General features: G+C 42.6%; 1 protein-coding gene across 1 annotated transcript in view; it reads right to left on the reverse strand.

Annotated features, from left to right (window-relative positions):
- ATP6V1B1 (ATPase H+ transporting V1 subunit B1) overlaps nucleotides 1–24,777 on the reverse strand; it is an 89,356-nt gene extending 64,579 nt beyond the window's left edge. The window contains exon 1 of the mRNA XM_063457564.1: nucleotides 24,548–24,777. Within this exon, the coding sequence (XP_063313634.1) occupies nucleotides 24,548–24,656 (109 nt within the window). The 5' untranslated portion in view covers nucleotides 24,657–24,777. The remainder of the gene's footprint in view (nucleotides 1–24,547) is intronic.
- Nucleotides 24,778–25,164: the final 387 nt, after the last annotated feature.

Below are 25,164 nucleotides of genomic sequence, written 5' to 3' on the forward strand. Positions count from 1 at the left end.
GGGCGAACCGCCATAGACTTCAATAGGCAGGTGAATTTTAAAACCCACAGGGACTCTTTCTGGCCACAATAGTGATGGAAAAGTTGTTTCAAGGGGACTAACACCTGGACTGTGGCATGCCGGAGGGGGATCCATGGCAAAACTCCCATGGAAAATTACACAGTTGATGCAGAGTCTGGTTTTAATCCATAAAGGGCATAAATCACCTAACATTCATAAATTGTTTGAAATAACGTGCTTTAAAACATCAGGTATGATGTTGTATCGATAAGGTAGTGTAAGGGTTACGACCGCTTCACAGTGACAGACCAAATTCCCCGTTTAACGCACCGCAAACAACCGCAAACTCCCCATTTGCACACGGTTGCATACCAAGCTAGCCATGTCCCGTTCCTTGTCCTCACTGATGTCATTGAAGGTCTCTCTTCCTCCACCCAGCCACGTACAACACCAAGGGTCCCCAAAAGGTGACAACAAGCCCCCTGGGACGCCTGCTGTGTTTGGTCTTCCACCTCCTCAAAGCCACCTTCCTCCTCTGACTCCTCTTCTTCAGACTCCTCTCTCTGCATTATTATAAGGTGTGTTAAGTAGTACTATTCCTATCAGTTTAATCCCTGTTACGTCCCCTATCAGGGGACGTGTATATAAGGCATCGATTTTAGGAACCGGCAGATGGAAAAAGATGCTTGGTCGGTCCTCCTACTTCAAATTTGGGGCACTGCGCGGGCAATCTAATGTGCCACCAGATAGGAGTGGTGTGTTAAGTAGTACTATTCCTATCAGTTTAATCCCTGTTACGTCCCCTATCAGGGGACGTGTATATAAGGCATCGATTTTAGGAACCGGGAGATGGAAAAAGATGCTTGGTCGGTCCTCCTACTTCAAATTTGGGGCACTGCGCGTGCAATCTAATGTGCCACCAGATAGGAGTGGTGTGTTAAGTAGTACTATTCCTATCAGTTTAATCCCTGTTACGTCCCCTATCAGGGGACGTGTATATAAGGCATCGATTTTAGGAACCGGGAGATGGGAAAAGATGCTTGGTCGGTCATCCTACTTCAAATTTGGGGCACTGCGCGGGCAATCTAATGTGCCACCAGATAGGAGTGGTGTGTTAAATAGTACTATTCCTATCAGTTTAATCCCTGTTACGTCCCCTATCAGGGGAGGTGTATATAAGGCATCGATTTTAGGAACCGGGAGATGGAAAAAGATGCTTGGTCGGTCCTCCTACTTCAAATTTGGGGCACTGCGCGTGCAATCTAATGTGCCACCAGATAGGAGTGGTGTGTTAAGTAGTACTATTCCTATCAGTTTAATCCCTGTTACGTCCCCTATCAGGGGACGTGTATATAAGGCATCGATTTTAGGAACCGGGAGATGGAAAAAGATGCTTGGTCGGTCCTCCTACTTCAAATTTGGGGAACTGCGCGTGCAATCTAATGTGCCACCAGATAGGAGTGGTGTGTTAAGTAGTACTATTCTTATCAGTTTAATCCCAATGTCACGACTACTAGTGTGGTCCAGCACGCAGAAGCTATGTAAACATATACATAAGCAAGAAAAGGAAAATAAAAGAACAGAGCGTAAACCGGACCTTAGAATGGCCGGACTAATACGCTAGAGACAGAGAATGGTCAAAGGGAAAGCCGAGGTCAAGGAAGCCAGAAAATATACAATACCGTTTACATCAGGCCTTTTTTAGTCGAATGTAACGCCCACTGTCAGTCACTTCGGGATCCATCCCTCATTCATCTTAATAAAGGTGAGGTAATCTAGACTTTTTTGACCTAGGCGACTTCTCTTCTCAGTGACAATGCCTCCTGCTGCACTGAAGGTCCTTTCTGACAGGACACTTGAAGCGGGGCAGGCCAGAAGTTCCATCGCAAATTGGGATAGCTCAGGCCACAGGTCAAGCCTGCACACCCAGTAGTCAAGGGGTTCATCGCTCCTCAGAGTGTCGATATCTGCAGTTAAGGCGAGGTAGTCTGCTACCTGTCGGTGGAGTCGTTCTCTGAGGGTGGACCCCGAAGGGCTGTGGCGATGCGTAGGACTTAAAAAGCTCTGCATGTCCTCCATCAACAACACGTCTGTAAAGTGTCCTGTCCTTGCCGGCGTGGTCGTGGGAGGAGGAGGATTACTTTCACCTCTTCCCCTGTTAGATTCCCATTGTGCTGTGACATCACCCTTATACGCTGTGTAAAGCATACTTTTTAATTGATTTTGGAACTGCTGCATCCTTTCGGACCTGCCGTAATTCGGTAACATTTCAGGCACTTTCTGCTTATACCGGGGGTCTAGTAGCGTGGACACTCATTCTCCTTCAGCCTTTTTATACGAGGGTCCCTCAACAGGCACGATTCTAGGGCCAAAGGGAATCACAGCACCACGACCACGACGGCCCCTGCGGGGTGGCCTGCCTCTGCCTGTCATTTTTTTTCCGATTAGTGGTACTATGCGTGCAAGCTACTGTGACAACAGATATGAGTGGCACTGGTGTGACACTGTGCCCTGGCAGGCCCTGAAACGCACACTCGTGAAGGAAACTGACTGCTATTATATTACAGTCCAAAAAGTTTAGTTTTTTTTAAATGCAAGTTATTGGGACACCAGTGAGTGAGTGGTGGCACTGGGCAGGCCCTGAAACGCACACTCGTGAAGGAAACTGACTGCTATTATATTACAGTCCAAAACGTTTAGTTTTTTTTAAAATGCAAGCTATTGTGACACCAGTGAGTGAGTGGTGGCACTGGGCAGGCCCTGAAACGCACACGCGTGAAGGAAACTGACTGCTATTATATAACAGTCCAAAAAGGTTTTTTTTTTTGTTAAATGCAAGCTATTGTGACACCAGATATGAGTGGTGGCACTGGACAAGTGGGCACAGTATACGCTGTCAGCCTGACACACGCTCGCAGACAATTAACTGCTATTCTATCTATTACAGTCAATTTTTTTTTTTTTTTTAAATGTACACTACTGTTACACCAGATATGAGTTGCACTGGTGTGACACTGTGCCCTGGCAGGCCCTAAAACGCACACACATGAAAGAAACTGACTGCTATTATATTACAGTCAAAAAAGTTTTGTTTTTTTTAAATGCAAGCTATTGTGACACCAGTGAGTGAGTGGTGGCACTGGGCAGGTCCTTAAACGCACACGCATGAAGGAAACTGACTGCTATTATATTACAGTCCAAAAAGTTTAGTTTTTTTCAAAATGCAAGCTATTGGGACACCAGTGAGTGAGTAGTGGCACTGGGCAGGCCCTGAAACGCACACTCGTGAAGGAAACTGACTGCTATTATATTACAGTCAAAAAAGTTTTGTTTATTTTAAATGCAAGATATTGGGACACCAGATATGAGTGAGTGGTGGCACTGGGCAGGCCCTGAAATGCACACTCGTGAAGGAAACTGACTACTATTATATTACAGTCCAACAAGTTTAGTTTTTTTAAATGCAAGCTATTGTGACACCAGATATGAGTGGTGGCACTGGGCAAGTGGACACAGTATACGCTGTGAGCCTGACACACACGCTGGCAGACAACTAACCGCTATTCAATCTATTACAGTCAATTTTTTTTTTTTTTTAAATGTACACTACTGTTACACCAGATATGAGTTGCACTGGTGTGACACTGTGCCCTGGCAGACCCTGAAACGCACACTCGTGAAGGAAACTAACTGCTATTATATTACAGTCCAAAAAGTTTTGTTTTTTTTAAATGCAAGCTATTGGGACACCAGTGAGTGAGTGGTGGCACTGGGCAGGCCCTGAAACGCACACGCGTGTAGGAAACTGACTGCTATTATATTACAGTCAAAAAAGTTTTGTTTTTTTTTAAATGCAAGCTATTGGGACACCAGTGAGTGAGTGGTGGCACTGGGCAGGCCCTGAAACGCACACGCGTGTAGGAAACTGACTGCTATTATATTACAGTCAAAAAAGTTTTGTTTATTTTAAATGCAAGATATTGGGACACCAGATATGAGTGAGTGGTGGCAATGGGCAGGCCCTGAAATGCACACTCGTGAAGGAAACTGACTGCTATTATATTACAGTCCAAAAAGGTTTTTTTGTTGTTAAATGCAAGCTATTGTGACACCAGATATGAGTGGTGGCACTGGACAAGTGGGCACAGTATACGCTGTCAGCCTGACACACGCTCGCAGACAATTAACTGCTATTCTATCTATTACAGTCAATTTTTTTTTTTTAAATGTACACTACTGTTACACCAGATATGAGTTGCACTGGTGTGACACTGTGCCCTGGCAGGCCCTAAAACGCACACACATGAAAGAAACTGACTGCTATTATATTACAGTCAAAAAAGTTTTGGTTTTTTTAAATGCAAGCTATTGTGACACCAGTGAGTGAGTGGTGGCACTGGGCAGGTCCTTAAACGCACACGCATGAAGGAAACTGACTGCTATTATATTACAGTCCAAAAAGTTTTGTTTTTTTCAAAATGCAAGCTATTGGGACACCAGTGAGTGAGTAGTGGCACTGGGCAGGCCCTGAAACGCACACTCGTGAAGGAAACTGACTGCTATTATATTACAGTCAAAAAAGTTTTGTTTATTTTAAATGCAAGATATTGGGACACCAGATATGAGTGAGTGGTGGCACTGAGCAGGCCCTGAAACGCACACTAGTGAAGGAAACTGACTGCTATTATATTACAGTCCAAAAGGTTTTGTTTTTGTTAAATGCAAGCTATTGTGACACCAGTGAGTGAGTGGTGGCACTGGGCAGGTCCTTAAACGCGCACGTGTGAAGGAAACTGACTGCTATTATATTACAGTCCAAAAAGTTTTTTGTTTTTTAAATGCAAGCTATTGGGACACCAGTGAGTGAGTGGTGGCACTGGGCAGGCCCTGAAACGCACACTAGTGAAGGAAACTGACTGCTATTATATTACAGTCCAAAAGGTTTTGTTTTTGTTAAATGCAAGCTATTGTGACACCAGTGAGTGAGTGGTGGCACTGGGCAGGTCCTTAAACGCACACGCGTGAAGGAAACTGACTGCTATTATATTACAGTCCAAAAAGTTTTTTGTTTTTTTTAAATGCAAGCTATTGGGACACCAGTGAGTGAGTAGTTGCACTGGGCAGGCCCTGAAATGCACACTCTTGAAGGAAACTGACTGCTATTATATTACAGTCCAACAAGTTTAGTTTTTTTAAATGCAAGCTATTGTGACACCAGATATGAGTGGTGGCACTGGGCAAGTGGACACAGTATACGCTGTGAGCCTGACACACACGCTGGCAGACAACTAACCGCTATTCAATCTATTACAGTCAATTTTTTTTTTTTTTTAAATGTACACTACTGTTACACCAGATATGAGTTGCACTGGTGTGACACTGTGCCCTGGCAGACCCTGAAACGCACACTCGTGAAGGAAACTAACTGCTATTATATTACAGTCCAAAAAGTTTTGGTTTTTTTAAATGCAAGCTATTGGGACACCAGTGAGTGAGTGGTGGCACTGGGCAGGCCCTGAAACGCACACGCGTGTAGGAAACTGACTGCTATTATATTACAGTCAAAAAAGTTTTTTTTTTTTTTAAATGCAAGCTATTGGGACACCAGTGAGTGAGTGGTGGCACTGGGCAGGCCCTGAAACGCACACGCTTGTAGGAAACTGACTGCTATTATATTACAGTCAAAAAAGTTTTGTTTATTTTAAATGCAAGATATTGGGACACCAGATATGAGTGAGTGGTGGCAATGGGCAGGCCCTGAAATGCACACTCGTGAAGGAAACTGACTGCTATTATATTACAGTCCAAAAAGTTTTTTTTGTTGTTAAATGCAAGCTATTGTGACACCAGATATGAGTGGTGGCACTGGACAAGTGGGCACAGTATACGCTGTCAGCCTGACACACGCTCGCAGACAATTAACTGCTATTCTATCTATTACAGTCAATTTTTTTTTTTTAAATGTACACTACTGTTACACCAGATATGAGTTGCACTGGTGTGACACTGTGCCCTGGCAGGCCCTAAAACGCACACACATGAAAGAAACTGACTGCTATTATATTACAGTCAAAAAAGTTTTGGTTTTTTTAAATGCAAGCTATTGTGACACCAGTGAGTGAGTGGTGGCACTGGGCAGGTCCTTAAACGCACACGCATGAAGGAAACTGACTGCTATTATATTACAGTCCAAAAAGTTTTGTTTTTTTCAAAATGCAAGCTATTGGGACACCAGTGAGTGAGTAGTGGCACTGGGCAGGCCCTGAAACGCACACTCGTGAAGGAAACTGACTGCTATTATATTACAGTCAAAAAAGTTTTGTTTATTTTAAATGCAAGATATTGGGACACCAGATATGAGTGAGTGGTGGCACTGAGCAGGCCCTGAAACGCACACTAGTGAAGGAAACTGACTGCTATTATATTACAGTCCAAAAGGTTTTGTTTTTGTTAAATGCAAGCTATTGTGACACCAGTGAGTGAGTGGTGGCACTGGGCAGGTCCTTAAACGCACACGCGTGAAGGAAACTGACTGCTATTATATTACAGTCCAAAAAGTTTTTTGGTTTTTTTAAATGCAAGCTATTGGGACACCAGTGAGTGAGTAGTTGCACTGGGCAGGCCCTGAAATGCACACTCTTGAAGGAAACTGACTGCTATTATATTACAGTCAAAAAAGTTTAGATTTTTTTAAATGCAAGCTATTGGGACACCAGATATGAGTGAGTGGTGGCAATGGGCAGGCCCTGAAATGCACACTCGTGAAGGAAACTGACTGCTATTATATCACAGTCCAAAAAGTATTTTTTTTGTTAAATGCAAGCTATTGTGACGCCAGATATGAGTGGTGGCACTGGGCAAGTGGGCACAGTATACGCTGTCAGCCTGACACACACGCTGGCAGACAATTAACTGCTATTCTATCTATTACAGTCAAAATTGTATTTTTTTTTAAATGTACACTACTGTTACACCAGATATGAGTTGCACTGGTGTGACACTGTGCCCTGGCAGGCCCTAAAACGCACACGCATGAAGGAAACTGACTGCTATTATATTACAGTCCAAAAAGTTTTGTTTTTTTTAAATGCAAGCTATTGGGACACCAGTGAGTGAGTGGTGGCACTGGGCAGGCCCTGAAACGCACACGCGTGTAGGAAACTGACTGCTATTATATTACAGTCAAAAAAGTTTTTTTTTTTTTTAAATGCAAGCTATTGGGACACCAGTGAGTGAGTGGTGGCACTGGGCAGGCCCTGAAACGCACACTCGTGAAGGAAACTGACTGCTATTATATTACAGTCAAAAAAGTTTTGTTTATTTTAAATGCAAGATATTGGGACACCAGATATGAGTGAGTGGTGGCAATGGGCAGGCCCTGAAATGCACACTCGTGAAGGAAACTGACTGCTATTATATTACAGTCCAAAAAGGTTTTTTTTTTGTTAAATGCAAGCTATTGTGACACCAGATATGAGTGGTGGCACTGGGCAAGTGGGCACAGTATACGCTGTCAGCCTGACACACACGCTGGCAGACAATTAACTGCTATTCTATCTATGTTACACCAGATCTGTTACACCAGATATGAGTTGCACTGGTGTGACACTGTGCCCTGGCAGGCCCTAAAACGCACACGCATGAAGGAAACTGACTGCTATTATATTACAGTCAAAAAAGTTTTTTTTTTATTAAATGCAAGTTATTGTGACACCAGATATGAGTGAGTGGTGGCACTGGGCAGGCCCTGAAACGCACACTAGTGAAGGAAACTGACTGCTATTATATTACAGTCCAAAAAGTTATTTTTTTGTTAAATGCAAACACAGGCTGGCAGGCAGGCAACTGCAATTACATTACACATGGGAGGGAGGGTCTGCTGCTGATTGACTGGAATGTGTCTGCTGACTGTGAGGTACAGGGTCAAAGTTTACTTAATGATGACGAATAGGGGGCGAACGCGAACAAGCGATGTTCGCCAGGAACTATTCGCCAGCGAACAGTTCGGGACATCACTATCAATAACACCTTTTACATTTATATCCTTTGTTAAGGTGGAAAACAATATATTTTTGCAACTTATTTCCAATGTTTTGGACTAAGGTTTGTTAATTTAGAACAGCTTACATTCAAATAAAATGACAATACATATATAAAAAGAAATAAAAAGTAACTGCTTATCTGCCTGTCTTTTAACGGATAGAATACAACTCAGCATGCTCATTCAAACACAAAGGTTCCAACAGATATGGGAGCTGCTATTCCCCAGTCTTTCTCTGGAGGGCGCCGTGTTTTAATCAGAGCCAGGTGTACAGGTCAGTGTTCAGACCTGGATAATCTGACATGTTTTCACCCAGGGCTGATGAAGCAAAGAGTTAAGGAGCGATAATGACCTCTGCTAATCATTTTCACACCCATCGGCCTTGGCATGTGATAGAAGAACAGGACCTCTTGCTCCTTTGGGAATTATGTCACATACAATCAGGTCTGCTTCAGGACTTTCAGGAAATGGCAAATTGCAGATGGCTGGGCCTCTCTGAACGCAGAGCACGCTGACCCCACATCAATGGACAAAAGCAAAAAAAATCAATGGGGTTCATTCCCCAAACCGTGAACTGACATCCGACTTGTAAAGATTAGCCTTAGATACCAGTTAGAGGTGCAGGTGTGATGGAGAATTATCAAATTTTTTGTGTATTCACTCTTTAGTACATAAACACCTTTGATCTTAAAAAAAATAATAATAATTGCTTTATTTATCTAGGGTCAGGCGGACAATCACGATTTTAGTATCTTGTCCCGCCATCCTGGCTTTCTTCCTTGGTGTCATTGTTAGACGCTTGCTCTCACTAGGACCCTGCAGAGCGCACTGAATCACACATAGAGGTAAATTAGATTCCAGTGTTTGTAACCAACCAATAGCATGTTCACATTTTTGTATACCTTGCAACAATGGCGTTCTGTGACTAGGGATGGGGGAAAAAGGGACAGGCAATCACGTCGCTAGAGCTGCCAAAAGAGAGTGGAAAAGTCCAAAATGGGCAAGAATTGGCAAGCCAGGCCTCCAGTCAAACATCCAGACTGACCCATGTTGCCGGCCTATGTTATTGTCTTAAAACCAGGCCTAAACCATGATATCATCATTAAAGGGAAACTATAGTGCCAGGAAAACAAACTCATTTTCCTGGCACTATTGCTTCCCCCTCTGTCAAGGCTCCCCCCGTGGTGCAGAATGGGTTAATAACCCCTTCTGTCACTTACCTGGGTCCAGCAACGATGTCCCCCAGCACTGCAATGGCCACTCTCACGTTAAGATTTCCCCATAGGAAAGCATTATTCAATGCCTTCCTATGGGGATTCCAGCGACGCTGGAAGTCCTCATAGATAGCGTAATGACGGCCAGCGTTGATCAGGCGACCAAAAGTCATCTAAGCACCCAGAAGTCCCTCTAGTGGAGGAGATAACCTTTATAAAATCTGTAAAAATTACATGCTCAGGGTTAAGGGTGATGGGAGTTTGCACCCAGACCACTCCAATGGGCGGGCGTTGTCTGGGCGCCTACAGTGTCCCTCTAATCTCATGATGATGAGCTTGATAGGCTGATGTCATGAGGTTACAGAGAGCCCAGTGCTTGGATGATGCTAAAATGTGGCAGATGTTTCATTATTATCCCAGAATATTCCGTATAAACATTGCAAATTACTGTCATTAACGTGTTCTAAACCAACCATTGTAAGGAGATTTACCTGGGGTCTGTCGGACACCGCCCCCTGTCTCTACTACCTCAGCCAGAACAGTGTAAGCTCGTGTCTGAGTTAAGCATGGTGGCGCAGGGCTTAGCTCATTGGACGAGAATGATCAGGGCAGGGCTAAGCTCATTGGATGAGAACGATCAGGGCAGGGCTTAGCTCATTGGATGAGAACGATCAGGGCAGGGCTTAGCTCATTGGATGAGAACGATCAGGGCAGGGCTTAGCTCATTGGATGAGAACGATCAGGGCAGGGCTTAGCTCATTGGATGAGAACGATCAGGGCAGGGCTTAGCTCATTGGATGAGAACGATCAGGGCAGAGCTTAGCTCATTGGATGAGAATGATCAGGGCAGGGCTTAGCTCATTGGATGAGAACGATCAGGGCAGGGCTTAGCTCATTGGATGAGAACGATCAGGGCAGGGCTTAGCTCATTGGATGAGAACGATCAGGGCAGGGCTTAGCTCATTGGATGAGAACGATCAGGTGACTACTGGGCTTAGCTCATTGGATGAAAACGATCAGGGCAGGGCTTAGCTCATTTGATGAGAACGATCAGAGCAGCGCTTAGCTCATTGGATGAGAACGATCAGGGCAGTGCTTAGCTCATTGGATGAGCACGATCAGGGCAGTGCTTAGCTTATTGGATGAGAACGATCAGGGCATGGCTTAGCTCATTGGATGAGAACGATCAGGGCAGAGTTTAGCGCATTGGATGAGAATGATCAGGGCAGGGCTTAGCTCATTGGATGAGAACGATCAGGGCAGTGCTTAGCTCATTGGATGAGAACGATCAGGGCAGGGCTTAGCTCATTGGATGAGAACGATCAGGTGACTACTGGGCTTAGCTCATTGGATGAGAACGATCAGGGCAGAGCTTAGCTGATTGGATGAGAACGATCAGGGCAGTGCTTAGCTGATTGGATGAGAACGATCAGGGCAGTGCTTAGCTGATTGGATGAGAACGATCAGGGCAGTGCTTAGCTCATTTGATGAGAACGATCAGAGCAGCGCTTAGCTCATTGGATGAGAACGATCAGGGCAGGGCTTAGCTCATTGGATGAGAACGATCAGGGCAGTGCTTAGCTCATTGGATGAGCACGATCAGGGCAGTGCTTAGCACATTGGATGAGAACGATCAGGGCAGGGCTTAGCTCATTGGATGAGAACGATCAGTGCAGGGCTTAGCTCATTGGATGAGAACGATCAGGGCAGGGCTTAGCTTATTGGATGATAACGATCAGGGCAGGGCTTAGCTCATTGGATGAGAACGATCAGGGCAGGGCTTAGCTCATTGGATGAGAACGATCAGGGCAGTGCTTATCTCATTGGATGAGAACGATCAGGGCAGGGCTTAGCTCACTGGATGAGAACGATCAGGTGACTACTGGGCTTAGCTCATTGGATGAGAACGATCAGGGCAGAGCTTAGCTGATTGGATGAGAACGATCAGGGCAGTGCTTAGCTCATTGGATGAGAACGATCAGGGCAGGGCTTAGCTCATTGGATGAGAACGATCAGTGCAGGGCTTAGCTCATTGGATGAGAACGATCAGGGCAGGGCTTAGCTTATTGGATGAGAACGATCAGGGCAGGGCTTAGCTCATTGGATGAGAACGATCAGGGCAGGGCTTAGCTCATTGGATGAGAACGATCAGGGCAGTGCTTATCTCATTGGATGAGAACGATCAGGGCAGGGCTTAGCTCACTGGATGAGAACGATCAGGTGACTACTGGGCTTAGCTCATTGGATGAGAACGATCAGGGCAGAGCTTAGCTGATTGGATGAGAACGATCAGGGCAGTGCTTAGCTCATTGGATGAGAACGATCAGGGCAGGGCTTAGCTCATTGGATGAGAACGATCAGGGCAGGGCTTAGCTCATTGGATGAGAACGATCAGGGCAGCGCTTAGCTCATTGGATGAGAACGATCAGGGCAGCGCTTAGCTCATTGGATGAGAATGATCAGGGCAGGGCTTAGCTCATTGGATGAGAATGATCAGGGCAGGGCTTAGCTCATTGGATGAGAATGACCAGGGCAGGGCTTAGCTCATTGGATGAGAACGATCAGGGCAGGGCTTAGCTCATTGGATGAGAACGATCAGGTGACTGCTGATTGTTCTCATCCAATGAGCTAAGCCTTGCCCTGATCGTTCTCATCCAATAAGCTAAGCCCTGCCCTGATCGTTCTCATCCAATGAGCTAAGCCCTGCCCTAATCGTTCTCATCCAATGTGCTAATGCTAATGCACATTGGATGAGAACGATCAGGGCAGTGCTTAGCTCATTGGATGAGAATGATCAAGGCAGGGCTTAGCTCATTGGATGAGAACGATCAGGTGACTGCTGGGCTTAGCACATTGGATGAGAACGATCAAGGCAGGGCTTAGCTCATTGGATGAGAATGATCAGGTGACTGCCAGGCTTAGTTCAGGAGCGCTAATGTAAGCTCCTGCACAGGAAGTTCTGTCTCTTTGGCTGAGGTAGTAGAGTTTGGAATTGTGGACCCCAGGTAAACAAATCACCCCATCTTAAAACAGTTTGATTTCTTTGGGGGGTGCGCTGTATTAGTTAAGGACAGTGGGCGTCCTTATTATGATACTTGGAGAATTCCTTCAAATCCTTAAGGATAGCGGGTGTCCCTATTACTTACCGGGTCCCCGCAGATCTGGTGGCTGCGATCTTGGGGCTGATCCGGTTGTCACCGGTCATGTGATCGCAGGGTATTGCAAATGGGGTATGCCCAGTCTTCTTTAGTTACAAACACTGGCCAAACTTAGTGTTCATATTTAGATTTTTTTGCATTTTCCACACACAGACAAATATGAACGCTAACTTTGGCCAGTATTTGCGACTAAGAGGAAAAATGACTGGACATACCCCACTTGCAATACCTTGTGTTTTCTACTTTTGCAAATGGTATGCCATCGTGGGGATAATATTCTTTTCTGGGCTGCCCTATAGTCTCAAACATAGACCCTGCAAACCAATCTGGCAAACAGAAACTGGCAAACCCTATATTTGACCCTGTAACTTCCAAAAAAACCTGTACATCGGGGGCACTGATGTACTTGCGAGACATTGCTGAACATAACTGTGTGTTTTATTGCAGTAAAAGCTAACAGTATATGACATTCACAGTTAATATGCTGCGCACAACATGGAAAATATTTCTTAATTTTGCAAACTTTTTTTGTTTTTCTTCACATTAAATTATGTTTCATATATAAATATGTAATGTGAAATGAAAAGCCTGTTACTTCTGAACAAAATGATATGAGTGTAGGTGTACTTAACAGGAAAGAGGTGAACTATAGTTGAGAACATATAGCTCCAATAAAAGAGCAGGGGTGCCCCAAAGGTAGATCTCCAGATGTTTTAAAACTGCAGCTTCCTTGAGGCTTTGTCATTCTAAAGGCACGCAAAGCATTATGGGAGTTTTAGTTCTACAGCATCTGGGGAATGTACATTTTGGGCACCCCTGCTCTTTTATTGGAGCTATATGTTGCTCAACTATAGTTCACCTCTTTCCTCTAGTTTGTTTAAATTTTGTTTTGATCTGAATTTGCACAATTGCCTCTGTCCTTAAGGTGTTAAAGACACATCTCTGGGAGTATTATTGCTGTGGAGCTCTGTGCTGTACATTACTGGGAGTATTATTGCTGTGGAGCTCTGTTACATACTCAGACACATTACTGGGAGTATTATTGCTGTGGAGCTCTGTGATACACATTACTGGGAGTATTATTGCTGTGGAGCTCTGTTATACACACAGACACATTACTGGGAGTATTATTGCTGTGGAGCTCTGTGATACACTCAGACACATTACTGGGAGTATTATTGCTGTGGAGCTCTGTTATACACTCAGACACATTACTGGGAGTATTATTACTGTGGAGCTCTGTTATACACTCAGACACATTACTGGGAGTATTATTGCTGTGGAGCTCTGTTATACACTCAGACACATTACTGGGAGTATTATTGCTGTAGGGCTCTGTTATACACTCAGACACATTACTGGGAGTATTATTACTGTGGAGCTCTGTTATACACTCAGACACATTACTGGGAATATTATTGCTGTGGGGCTCTGTTATACACTCAGACACATTACTGGGAGTATTATTGCTGTGGAGCTCTGTGATACACTCAGACACATTACTGGGAGTATTATTGCTGTGGGGCTCTGTTATACGCTCAGACACATTACTGGGAGTATTATTGCTGTGGAGCTCTGTTATACACTCAGACACATTACTGGGAGTATTATTGCTGTGGAGCTCTGTGTTACACTCAGACACATTACTGGGAGTATTATTGCTGTGGAGCTATGTTATACACTCAGACACATTACTGGGAGTATAATTGCTGTGGAGCTCTGTTATACACATTACTGGGAGTATTATTGCTGTGGAGCTCTGTTATACACACAGACACATTACTGGGAGTATTATTACTGTGGAGCTCTGTTATACACCCAGACACATTACTGGGAGTATTATTACTGTGTAGCTCTGTTATACACTCAGACACATTACTAGGAGTATTATTGATGTGGAGCTCTGTTATACACTCAAACACATTACTGGCAGTATTATTGCTGTGGAGCTCTGTTATACACTCAGACACATTACTGGGAGTGTTATTGCTGTGGAGCTCTGTTATACACCCAGACACATTAATGGGAGTATTATTGCTGTGGGGCTCTGTTATACACTCAGACACATTACTGGGAGTATTATTGCTGTGGAGCTCTGTTATACACTCAGAGAAATTACTGGGAGTATTATTGCTGTGGAGCTCTGTGCTGTACATTACTGGGAGTATTATTGCTGTGGAGCTCTGTTACATACTCAGACACATTACTGGGAGTATTATTGCTGTGGAGCTCTGTGATACACTCAGACATACTACTGGGAGTATTATTGCTGTGGAGCTCTGTTATACACTCAGACACATTACTGGGAGTATTAATGCTGTGGAGCTCTGTTATACACTCAGACACATTACTGGGAGTATTATTGCTGTAGGGCTCTGTTATACACTCAGACACATTACTGGGAGTATTATTACTGTGGAGCTCTGTTATACACTCAGACACATTACTGGGAGTATTATTGCTGTGGGGCTCTGTTATACACTCAGACACATTACTGGGAGTATTATTGCTGTGGAGCTCTGTGATACACTCAGACACATTACTGGGAGTATTATTGCTGTGGGGCTCTGTTATACGCTCAGACACATTACTGGGAGTATTATTGCTGTGGAGCTCTGTGCTGTACATTACTGGGAGTATTATTGCTGTGGAGCTCTGTTACATACTCAGACACATTACTGGGAGTATTATTGCTGTGGAGCTCTGTGATACACTCAGACATACTACTGGGAGTATTATTGCTGTGGAGCTCTGTTATACACTCAGACACATTACTGGGAGTATTAATGCTGTGGAGCTCTGTTATACACTCAGACACATTACTGGGAGTATTATTGCTGTAGGGCTCTGTTATACACTCAGACACATTACTGGGAGTATTATTACTGTGGAGCTCTGTTATACACTCAGACACATTACTGGGAGTATTATTGCTGTGGGGCTCTGTTATACACTCAGACACATTACTGGGAGTATTATTGCTGTGGAGCTCTGTGATACACTCAGACACATTACTGGGAGTATTATTGCTGTGGGGCTCTGTTATACGCTCAGACACATTACTGGGAGTATTATTGCTGTGGAGCTCTGTTATACACTCAGACACATTACTGGGAGTATTATTGCTGTGGAGCTCTGTGTTACACTCAGACACATTACTGGGAGTATTATTGCTGTGGAGCTATGTTATACACTCAGACACATTACTGGGAGTATAATTGTTGTGGAGCTCTGTTATACACATTACTGGGAGTATTATTGCTGTGGAGCTCTGTTATACACACAGACACATTACTGGGAGTATTATTACTGTGGAGCTCTGTTATACACCCAGACACATTACTGGGAGTATTATTACTGTGTAGCTCTGTTATACACTCAGACACATTACTGGGAGTATTATTGATGTGGAGCTCTGTTATACACTCAAACACATTACTGGCAGTATTATTGCTGTGGAGCTCTGTTATACACTCAGACACATTACTGGGAGTATTATTGCTGTGGAGCTCTGTTATCCACTCAGACACATTACTGGGAGTATTATTGCTGTGGAGCTCTGTTATACACTCAGACACATTAATGGGAGTATTATTGCTGTGGGGCTCTGTTATACACTCAGAGAAATTACTGGGAGTATTATTGCTGTGGAGCTCTGTGCTGTACATTACTGGGAGTATTATTGCCGTGGAGCTCTGTTACATACTCAGACACATTACTGGGAGTATTATTGCTGTGGAGCTCTGTGATACACTCAGACACATTACTGGGAGTATTATTGCTGTGGAGCTCTGTTATACACTCAGACACATTACTGGGAGTATTATTGCTGTAGGGCTCTGTTATACACTCAGACACATTACTGGGAGTATTATTGCTGTGGGGCTCTGTTATACACTCAGACACATTACTGGGAGTATTATTGCTGTGGAGCTCTGTGATACACTCAGACACATTACTGGGAGTATTATTGCTGTGGGGCTCTGTTATACGCTCAGACACATTACTGGGAGTATTATTGCTCTGGAGCTCTGTTATACACTCAGACACATTACTGGGAGTATTATTGCTGTGGAGCTCTGTGTTACACTCAGACACATTACTGGGAGTATTATTGCTGTGGAGCTATGTTATACACTCAGACACATTACTGGGAGTATAATTGTTGTGGAGCTCTGTTATACACATTACTGGGAGTATTATTGCTGTGGAGCTCTGTTATACACACAGACACATTACTGGGAGTATTATTACTGTGGAGCTCTGTTATACACCCAGACACATTACTGGGAGTATTATTACTGTGTAGCTCTGTTATACACTCAGACACATTACTGGGAGTATTATTGATGTGGAGCTCTGTTATACACTCAAACACATTACTGGCAGTATTATTGCTGTGGAGCTCTGTTATACACTCAGACACATTACTGGGAGTATTATTGCTGTGGAGCTCTGTTATCCACTCAGACACATTACTGGGAGTATTATTGCTGTGGAGCTCTGTTATACACTCAGACACATTACTGGGAGTGTTATTGCTGTGGAGCTCTGTTATACACTCAGACACATTAATGGGAGTATTATTGCTGTGGGGCTCTGTTATACACTCAGAGAAATTACTGGGAGTATTATTGCTGTGGAGCTCTGTGCTGTACATTACTGGGAGTATTATTGCTGTGGAGCTCTGTTACATACTCAGACACATTACTGGGAGTATTATTGCTGTGGAGCTCTGTTATACACTCAGACACATTACTGGGAGTATTATTGCTGTGGAGCTCTGTGATACACTCAGACACATTAATGGGAGTATTATTGCTGTGGGGCTCTGTTATACACTCAGACACATTACTGGGAGTATTATTGCTGTGGAGCTCTGTTATACACTCAGATAAATTACTGGGAGTATTATTGCTGTGGAGCTCTGTTATACACTCAGACACATTACTGGGAGTATTATTGTTGTGGAGCTCTGTTATACACTCAGACACATTACTGGGAGTATTATTGCTGTGGTACTCTGTTATACACTCAGACATACCAACAACATGGAGCTTCTAGAAAAGAGGGACATTAAAGAGACACTATAGTCACCTGAACAACTTTAGCTTAATGAAGCAGTTTTGGTGTATATAACATGCCCCTGCAGCCTCACTGCTCAATCCTCTGCCATTTAGGAGTTAAATCCCTTTGTTTATGAACCCTAGTCACACCTCCCTGCATGTGACTTGCACAGCCTTCCATAAACACTTCCTGTAAAGAGAGCCCTATTTAGGCTTTCTTTATTGCAAGTTCTGTTTAATTAAGATTTTCTTATTCCCTGCTATGTTAATAGCTTGCTAGACCCTGCAAGAGCCTCCTGTATGTGATTAAAGTTCAATTTAGAGATTGAGATACAATTATTTAAGGTAAATTACATCTGTTTGAAAGTGAAACCAGTTTTTTTTTTTTTCATGCAGGCTTTGTCAATCATAGCCAGGGGAGGTGTGGCTAGGGCTGCATAAACAGAAACAAAGTGATTTAACTCCTAAATTACAGTGAATTGAGCAGTGAAATTGCAGGGGAATGATCTATACACTAAAATTGCTTTATTTAGCTAAAGTAATTTAGGTGACTATAGTGTTCCTTTAACCCCTAAGGACACATGACATGTGTGACATGTCATGATTCCCTTTTATTCCAGAAGTTTGGTCCTTAAGGGGTTAAGAGGGAGAGAGGAATTTTATACCAAGATAGGGACTGTCCCTCCTAAACTGGGGCAGTCGGAAAGTATGAGATTGTGATTGCAGCTATTAACTTGTAGATTAAAAAAAAAAAAAAAAAATCAACGTGCTACTAAAAATCTGCAAGCAATTTCTTTTGTAGGACAGTCCTGTTGACAAATGGTTAATTGTCATGTCCCACCCAGACTGCTCAGAGATTGATTGATTACAGGGGGAGAATAAAAGAGAGCTACAGTCTCTTCACTCAGAAATACAAGCTGTTTACTGGGGCTCTGGCAAGACTAAGTGAAATAAACACATGATAATTGTTATGCCCTAATTAAGCAGAGCTGACCACTGCAGAAGGCTTTCCAAGTAGTTAATGACCAGATGGTGTGCTAGTTAATGCACTTGAAAACTTAACCCCACAACCCATTAATGAATGAGAATTGTTTTCTTTTTACTGCCCTCGTTTGGGGGGAGGTTTGTACCCTGCTTTCTGAGATTAAAAATCAGTGCTGGTTCTAAGAACACTTGCCAGATCAACCGATTTTGGGTGATATCTATGGATCCAGCTTTCTTTCTGTGAAGGATTGAGAGTCCTGCCCGACAGTATGTGGAATACATGCAATCCAAATTTCATTGGAATTAATTAACTGAGGCAGCTCCGGCTGTAATTAGTTAATTAATTCATTGTCGGTAGCACAGTGCTTTATAAGCCTGTCCAAGAGAATGCTGAATTCATCAGAATTCCACAGAAATATGGCAAACGAGTAGCCAAGGGAAAACAATCTGAAAATCACAGATTATTCAATAAAGTGGGAATTTTTAAGAATTCAAAGAGAATGTCATGTTTGAAGCCAAAATAGCTGTACCGAAAACAGCTGGATTTAAGGATTTCATTATAAATATCATTTAAAATAATGATATAGCACCAACAAATACTATAGCACTTTACAATTCTAGAATGGGAATATTTGAAAAGTATCTGACGAACATGATATTAAGGTCCTCAAACAAGTTTACAATCTACAAGAAGGGGTAAAAAAAAATCAATTCTTGACAATTGACCCTGTAAATATTATTGTTAGTGGCACGCACACAAATACACACATGCTACCTGTATGCACAAACAAACACGTGCACGTTCCATGTGAATTAGTTTGAGGGCCATCAATGGATGGTCACCAACAGAGACTCAGATAACTGTCAACGAGTTGTTTTATTTGACACTGAAAAGGTTTATACTTTGTCAATATGGATCAGGATAGGGCCCCCACCCGTTTAGTGTCAATAAAAACCACAGGAGGCTGCTCACTCTGTCTGTATCTGGCTTAATTACAACCTTACTGTGCCATTTGTATCACTGGTCACAAAGAGAGATCCCAAAACACGACATCCCTGACTGGGTGGCACACTGGGGGATTTACACGTAAATATTCAGATAGAGTTTATTATTAATATCATGTCTGATCTCCTATTAGCCCCATCTATTATTCAAAAACACATACCTCCACTAGGAGGTCTTTCCAGGTACCTACTACTATTCCTATGTAGGCTATAAAACATTCACTGGAAGGGTGTTCCAGGTACCAACTCCCATTCCTATGTAGGCTGCATAACTTTTATTGGAAGGCTGTTCCAGGTATCTACTACCATTAATATGTAGGCTGTATAACTTTCACGGGAAGGCTGTTCCAGGTACCCACTACTATTCCTATGTAGGCTATATAACTTTCACTGGAAGGCTGTTCCAGGTACCTACTCCCATTCCTATGTAGGCTATGTAACTTTCAGTGGAAGGCTGTTTCAGGTACCCACTACCATTCCTATGTAGGCTATATAACTTCCACTAGAAGGCTGTTCCAGGTACCTACTACCATTCCTATGTAGGCTGTATAACTTTCACTGGAAGGCTGTTCCAGGTACCTACTACTATTCCTATGTAGGCTGTAACTTACACTGGAAGGCTGTTCCAGGTACCCACTACCATTCCTATGTAGGCTATGTAACTTTCAGTGGAAGGCTGTTTCAGGTACCTACTACCATTCCTATGTAGGCTATGACTTACACTGGAAGGCTGTTTCAGGTACCCACTACCATTCCTATGTAGGCTGTATAACTTTCACTGGAAGGCTTATCCAGGTACCTACTACCATCCTATGTAGGCTATGTAACTTTTACTGGAAGGCTGTTCCATGTACCTACTACCATTCCTATGTAGGCTATGTTACTTTTACTGGAAGGCTGTTCCAGGTACCCACTACCATTCCTATGTAGGCTATAACTTTCACTGGAAGGCTTATCCAGGTACCCACTGCCATCCTATGTAGGCTATGTTACTTTTACTGGAAGGCTGTTCCATGTACCCACTACCATTCCTATGTAGGCTGTATAACTTTCACTGGAAGGCTGTTCCAGGTTCCCACTACCATTCCTATGTAGGCTGTATAACTTTCACTGGAAGGCTGTTCCATGTACCCACTACCATTCCTATGTAGGCTATAACTTTCACTGGAAGGCTGTTCCAGGTACCCACTACCATTCCTATGTAGGCTATATAACTTTCACTGGAAGGCTGTTCCAGGTACCTACTACCATTCCTATGTAGGCTGTATAACTCACTGGAAGGCTGTTCTGAAACGTGACAGTAAAATTCAATCATTATTTTGACGGTATTAAAGTTTTCCAAAAGTTTTAGAAGGCCACCACATTTGGAGTGGCAGGGAGAAGTAAAACAGAGAATACTTTTTTCTGTCTGAAAACAAGTGTTGGATAACCCATTAATCTGTTGTATCACTGAAAACATGGTGTGTATTCAAAAATGACAGGGAACAAAAAAAAAAGCAGACTCAATGTGAATTCAAACTGAATTTCAAATGTAAACGACTACTTCGACCACCATGGCTACTTTAGTGACTTGAAGTGCTTATGGTGGTAGGAGTATGTGTGCATAGTGTTTCAGTTTGAATCGCTGCACAAAATGAGTAATGTCCACTTTTAAAACAATGGTTTTTTTTTTGTTTTTAAAATCCTCCCTCCTCCTCCCCACTAACATCTTCCACTTGCGCTCTGAGCCATTTAAACGGTCCAATCACAGGCTTCAGTGGGACGTCCTGCAGCTGCCCTGACGTCCTAAAGAGGCATTAAAAGCGTCGCTGTGAGCTTTGCCCTGCGCTGGATTCCAGGTTAGTTTGAACTTATTTTAAACATAGAAACATAGAAACATAGAATGTGACGGCAGATAAGAACCATTCGGCCCATCTAGTCTGCCCAGTTTTCTAAATACTTTCATTAGTCCCTGGCTTATCTTATAGTTAGGATAGCCTTATGCCTATCCCACGCATGCTTAAACTCCTTTACTGTGTTAACCTCTACCACTTCAGCTGGAAGGCTATTCCATGCATCCACTACCCTCTCAGTAAAGTAATACTTCCTGATATTATTGTTAAACCTTTGACCCTCTAATTTAAGACTATGTCCTCTGGTTGTGGTAGTTTTTCTTCTTTTAAATATAGTCTCCTCCTTTACTGTGTTGATTCCCTTTATGTATTTAAATGTTTCTATCATATCCCCCCTGTCTCGTCTTTCCTCCATGCTATACATGTTAAGATCCTTTAACCTTTCCTGGTAAGTTTTATCCTGCAATCCATGAACCAGTTTAGTAGCCCTTCTTTGAACTCTCTCTAAAGTATCAATATCCTTCTGAAGATATGGTCTCCAGTACTGTGTACAGTACTCCAAGTGAGGTCTCACCAGTGTTCTGTACAATGGCATGAGCACTTCCCTCTTTCTACTGCTAATACCTCTCCCTATACAACCAAGCATTCTGCTAGCATTTCCTGCTGCTCTATTACATTGTCTGCCTACCTTTAAGTATAGAAATCATAAAGTATTTTATGATTAAAAAAGCAATTTGACAATTGTTCTGGTGCCCAACAAGTCATTACGAGCTCAGACATACTTTATGTGACAAAGGGTTATTGTAACCCATTAAGGTCAAAGTAGCCGAATTTGAAAAATTCTGAGTCAGCTGTGCTTTCCATTCAGCTACTTTGGCCTTAAATTTAAAATTTATGTTGAATTCTCACTTTGGTCAATAATCCTGTTAGTGAATTGCAACCGAAATTTCACTGAAAATTAGGCATTAGAGTGTCAGTGACACTTTGCTAAATATCCCCTATGATGTATGAGTCAGAAGGACAGACAGGTTAAAGGGACACTATAGTCACCTGAACAACTTTAGCTTAATGAAGCAGTTTTGGTGTATAGAACATGCTCCTGCAGTCTCACTGCTTAATTCTCTGCCATTTAGGAATTAAATCACTTTGTTAGTGCAGCCTAGTCACACCTCCCTGCATGTGACTTACACATCCTTTCTAAACGCTTCCTGTGAAGTCATCTAATTGTTATACTTCCTTATTGCAAATTCTGTTTAATTTAAAATGTCTTATCCCATGTTCAGTTAATAGCTTGCTAGACCCTCCAATAGCCTCCTGTATGTGAATAAAGTTCAATTTACAGAGTAGGAGACAAAAAAAAACAAAACTTTTTTATAGTAAGTTACATCTGATTGAAAATTAAACCATTTAAAAATTCATAGGCATGATCTATACACTAAAACTGCTTCATTAAGATAAAGTTATTTTGGTGACTATAGTGTCCCTTTACAAACATACAAAGTGTTGGGAGAGACAGAGAGAGACGATGAACAGAAAGACAAACATACAAAGTGATGTGAGAGACGAGAGATGAGCGATAGACACCTGGCTATAATACAGAGCTCTATTGACAGTCTTCTGCCCAGTGTTTTGATCTGTGAACCAAAACATCTCACTGTATAGACAACAAACAGACAGCGTGATCTATCTTTCCTTATCACAGCACGGCCATTACATCCCTTAACCCCTTCACTGCCAGACAGCCATAGCTCACAGAGGGGATTACAACAGCCTTTCACTGCCATAGTAGTAAGGGTGTCCCTGTATTATATGATATGATCCTCATTGCCTCGATTTATGCTCTTCTAAAACGAAATAGAAAATTCCCCTCTACTAAAATACATAAACAGCAATATTGCTTATATAGGCAGAGAGCACAGGTCTCTCGTGGTAAATGTCATCTGATTATACTGCGCTGCAGAGCATGTTGGTGCTTTACAAATTTTAAATAATACATTACATCTATCTTGATGACAGCACTTTGAGCTCTACTTGCATTCAACAGCAATTCTCTGGAGATCCCATAGTAGTAGCTTTGTATTGTTTTTTTATACAGCGCCATCAAATTGCGCAGTGCTGGATACATTAAGTAACGGAATAACAGCAAAGATTTATTTAACTCACAGAAACAAAACAATGCTTCGATAAGGCACTAACTTTCTGCCTAAGCATGAAAACCAAAGCCAACAAAAAAGGTAAACATCTGGAATAATTCATTAAAAATAGAAGAGATTCATAATGAAATATTTTTTTTGTAATAGGATTATAAAAAATAAAAATAAAAAAATAACTCTTCTTCATAGAATGGCACCTGTAAATTGCGCAAAACAGTGGGTCTATTTGTTAAACATAGAATTGTAGTGAATTTAAAAGCCAAAAAAGCATGAATCCATCTGTACTCACAGCTTGACTGCTTTAACCTATTACAATTTGCAAATTTGATTTTCAGTTCACTGCAATTCAGTGTTTAGTGAATAATCCCCATCAGAGTATTTTACATTTATACACAGAACCCATCAACGGGCCAGAATGTCACGATCGCCCTCCTTTAGCACAGGTGACTTAATCCTTCCTTTTGCAGTGACACACCGGAGTACCAGAACGGATGTCTTCAGATCGTGTGTGGTTACTGAGGATAGATTTACACATTGCCAAGCCTCCCACCTGCCCCGATTACGGTGGGCCAGTCCCACTATCCCGACTTTGTTCTCTGGAATCTTATCTTATATAATTTCAATTATAGAAACCATAAAAATACAGCAAAAAACTTCCTTGTCAATAGTAAGTAAAAAGCCTCCTTTCATTATTGTAACAGCCAGCGTGAAATGGCAATTCTGGTAACTAAAGATAATACATAAAGAATATGATAGGAAGGCTATAAGCCCAGGGGTGCCTAAAAGGTAAATCCCCAGATGTTTTAAAACTACAGCCTCCACGATGCACTGTCATTCTGAAGACATTCTAAAGGCATGCAAAGCATCATGGGAGTTGTGGTTCTACAACACCTGGAAATCTACATTTTGGGCATCCCTCTTTACTTGATCCTAGTATTTCAGAAATGATTAATTTATAACCTTGGACAATCAGCAGACAGGTTCCATTGGTGACGCCTTCCCTTACAGAATATTCCTCACTTTTCAGAACAGACACCTTGATAAGTCTCCCCCATATTATCACCTTTAACACTCCCATCACTCAGGGTACTTACACAGTCTGGGGTCTGCAATGTAATTTCGGGTCACTGCCAGCACGTGCTCCTTGGATGCTGCCAAGTTTGCTTGGTGGTTGTTTACCCTGATGTCCACTTTAGTCGCCATGGTTGGAGCTGTGACCCTGTCAAGGTGTCTGTGGTTCTTATAGCAAGGTGAGGAAGGGGGCTGGCCAGTCTCGTGTTTTGATTATTCCAGGTATGACTGCCCTGCCCTGGCTGTGCTGTGTGGGCTCTGAATGCCTATCGCTGGCTGGACCCTGACAAAACCATTCCCGTGTTTACTGTAAACCTGTCACAGCTCACCGCCTTTACTGCATCACTGTGCAGAGTGTGTAAGGGCAATTAACCCTGCGAGGCCCAAAACGGCGATAGCCTTTTATACCTGAGAATTAGTGATAACCATTGGTTTTTATTTCACCTACTGTAAGCTGCAACTCACATTGTGCTAAGGCAGACATAGGTGCCAGAGGTTGCTTATTCTTACAGACAAACATCGTTGTCTTTCGCAGTATGAAATATTTTACATTCTGAAACATTTAATTCAATATATGATCATTTTTTATTTTTTTTTGCTAATCTTTATTTGTTTAAGTTTGATACAGCAGTGCGGTCAG

Source organism: Pelobates fuscus, chromosome 6, assembly GCF_036172605.1.
Source record: "Pelobates fuscus isolate aPelFus1 chromosome 6, aPelFus1.pri, whole genome shotgun sequence".
Taxonomy (NCBI): Eukaryota; Metazoa; Chordata; class Amphibia; order Anura; family Pelobatidae; genus Pelobates; species Pelobates fuscus.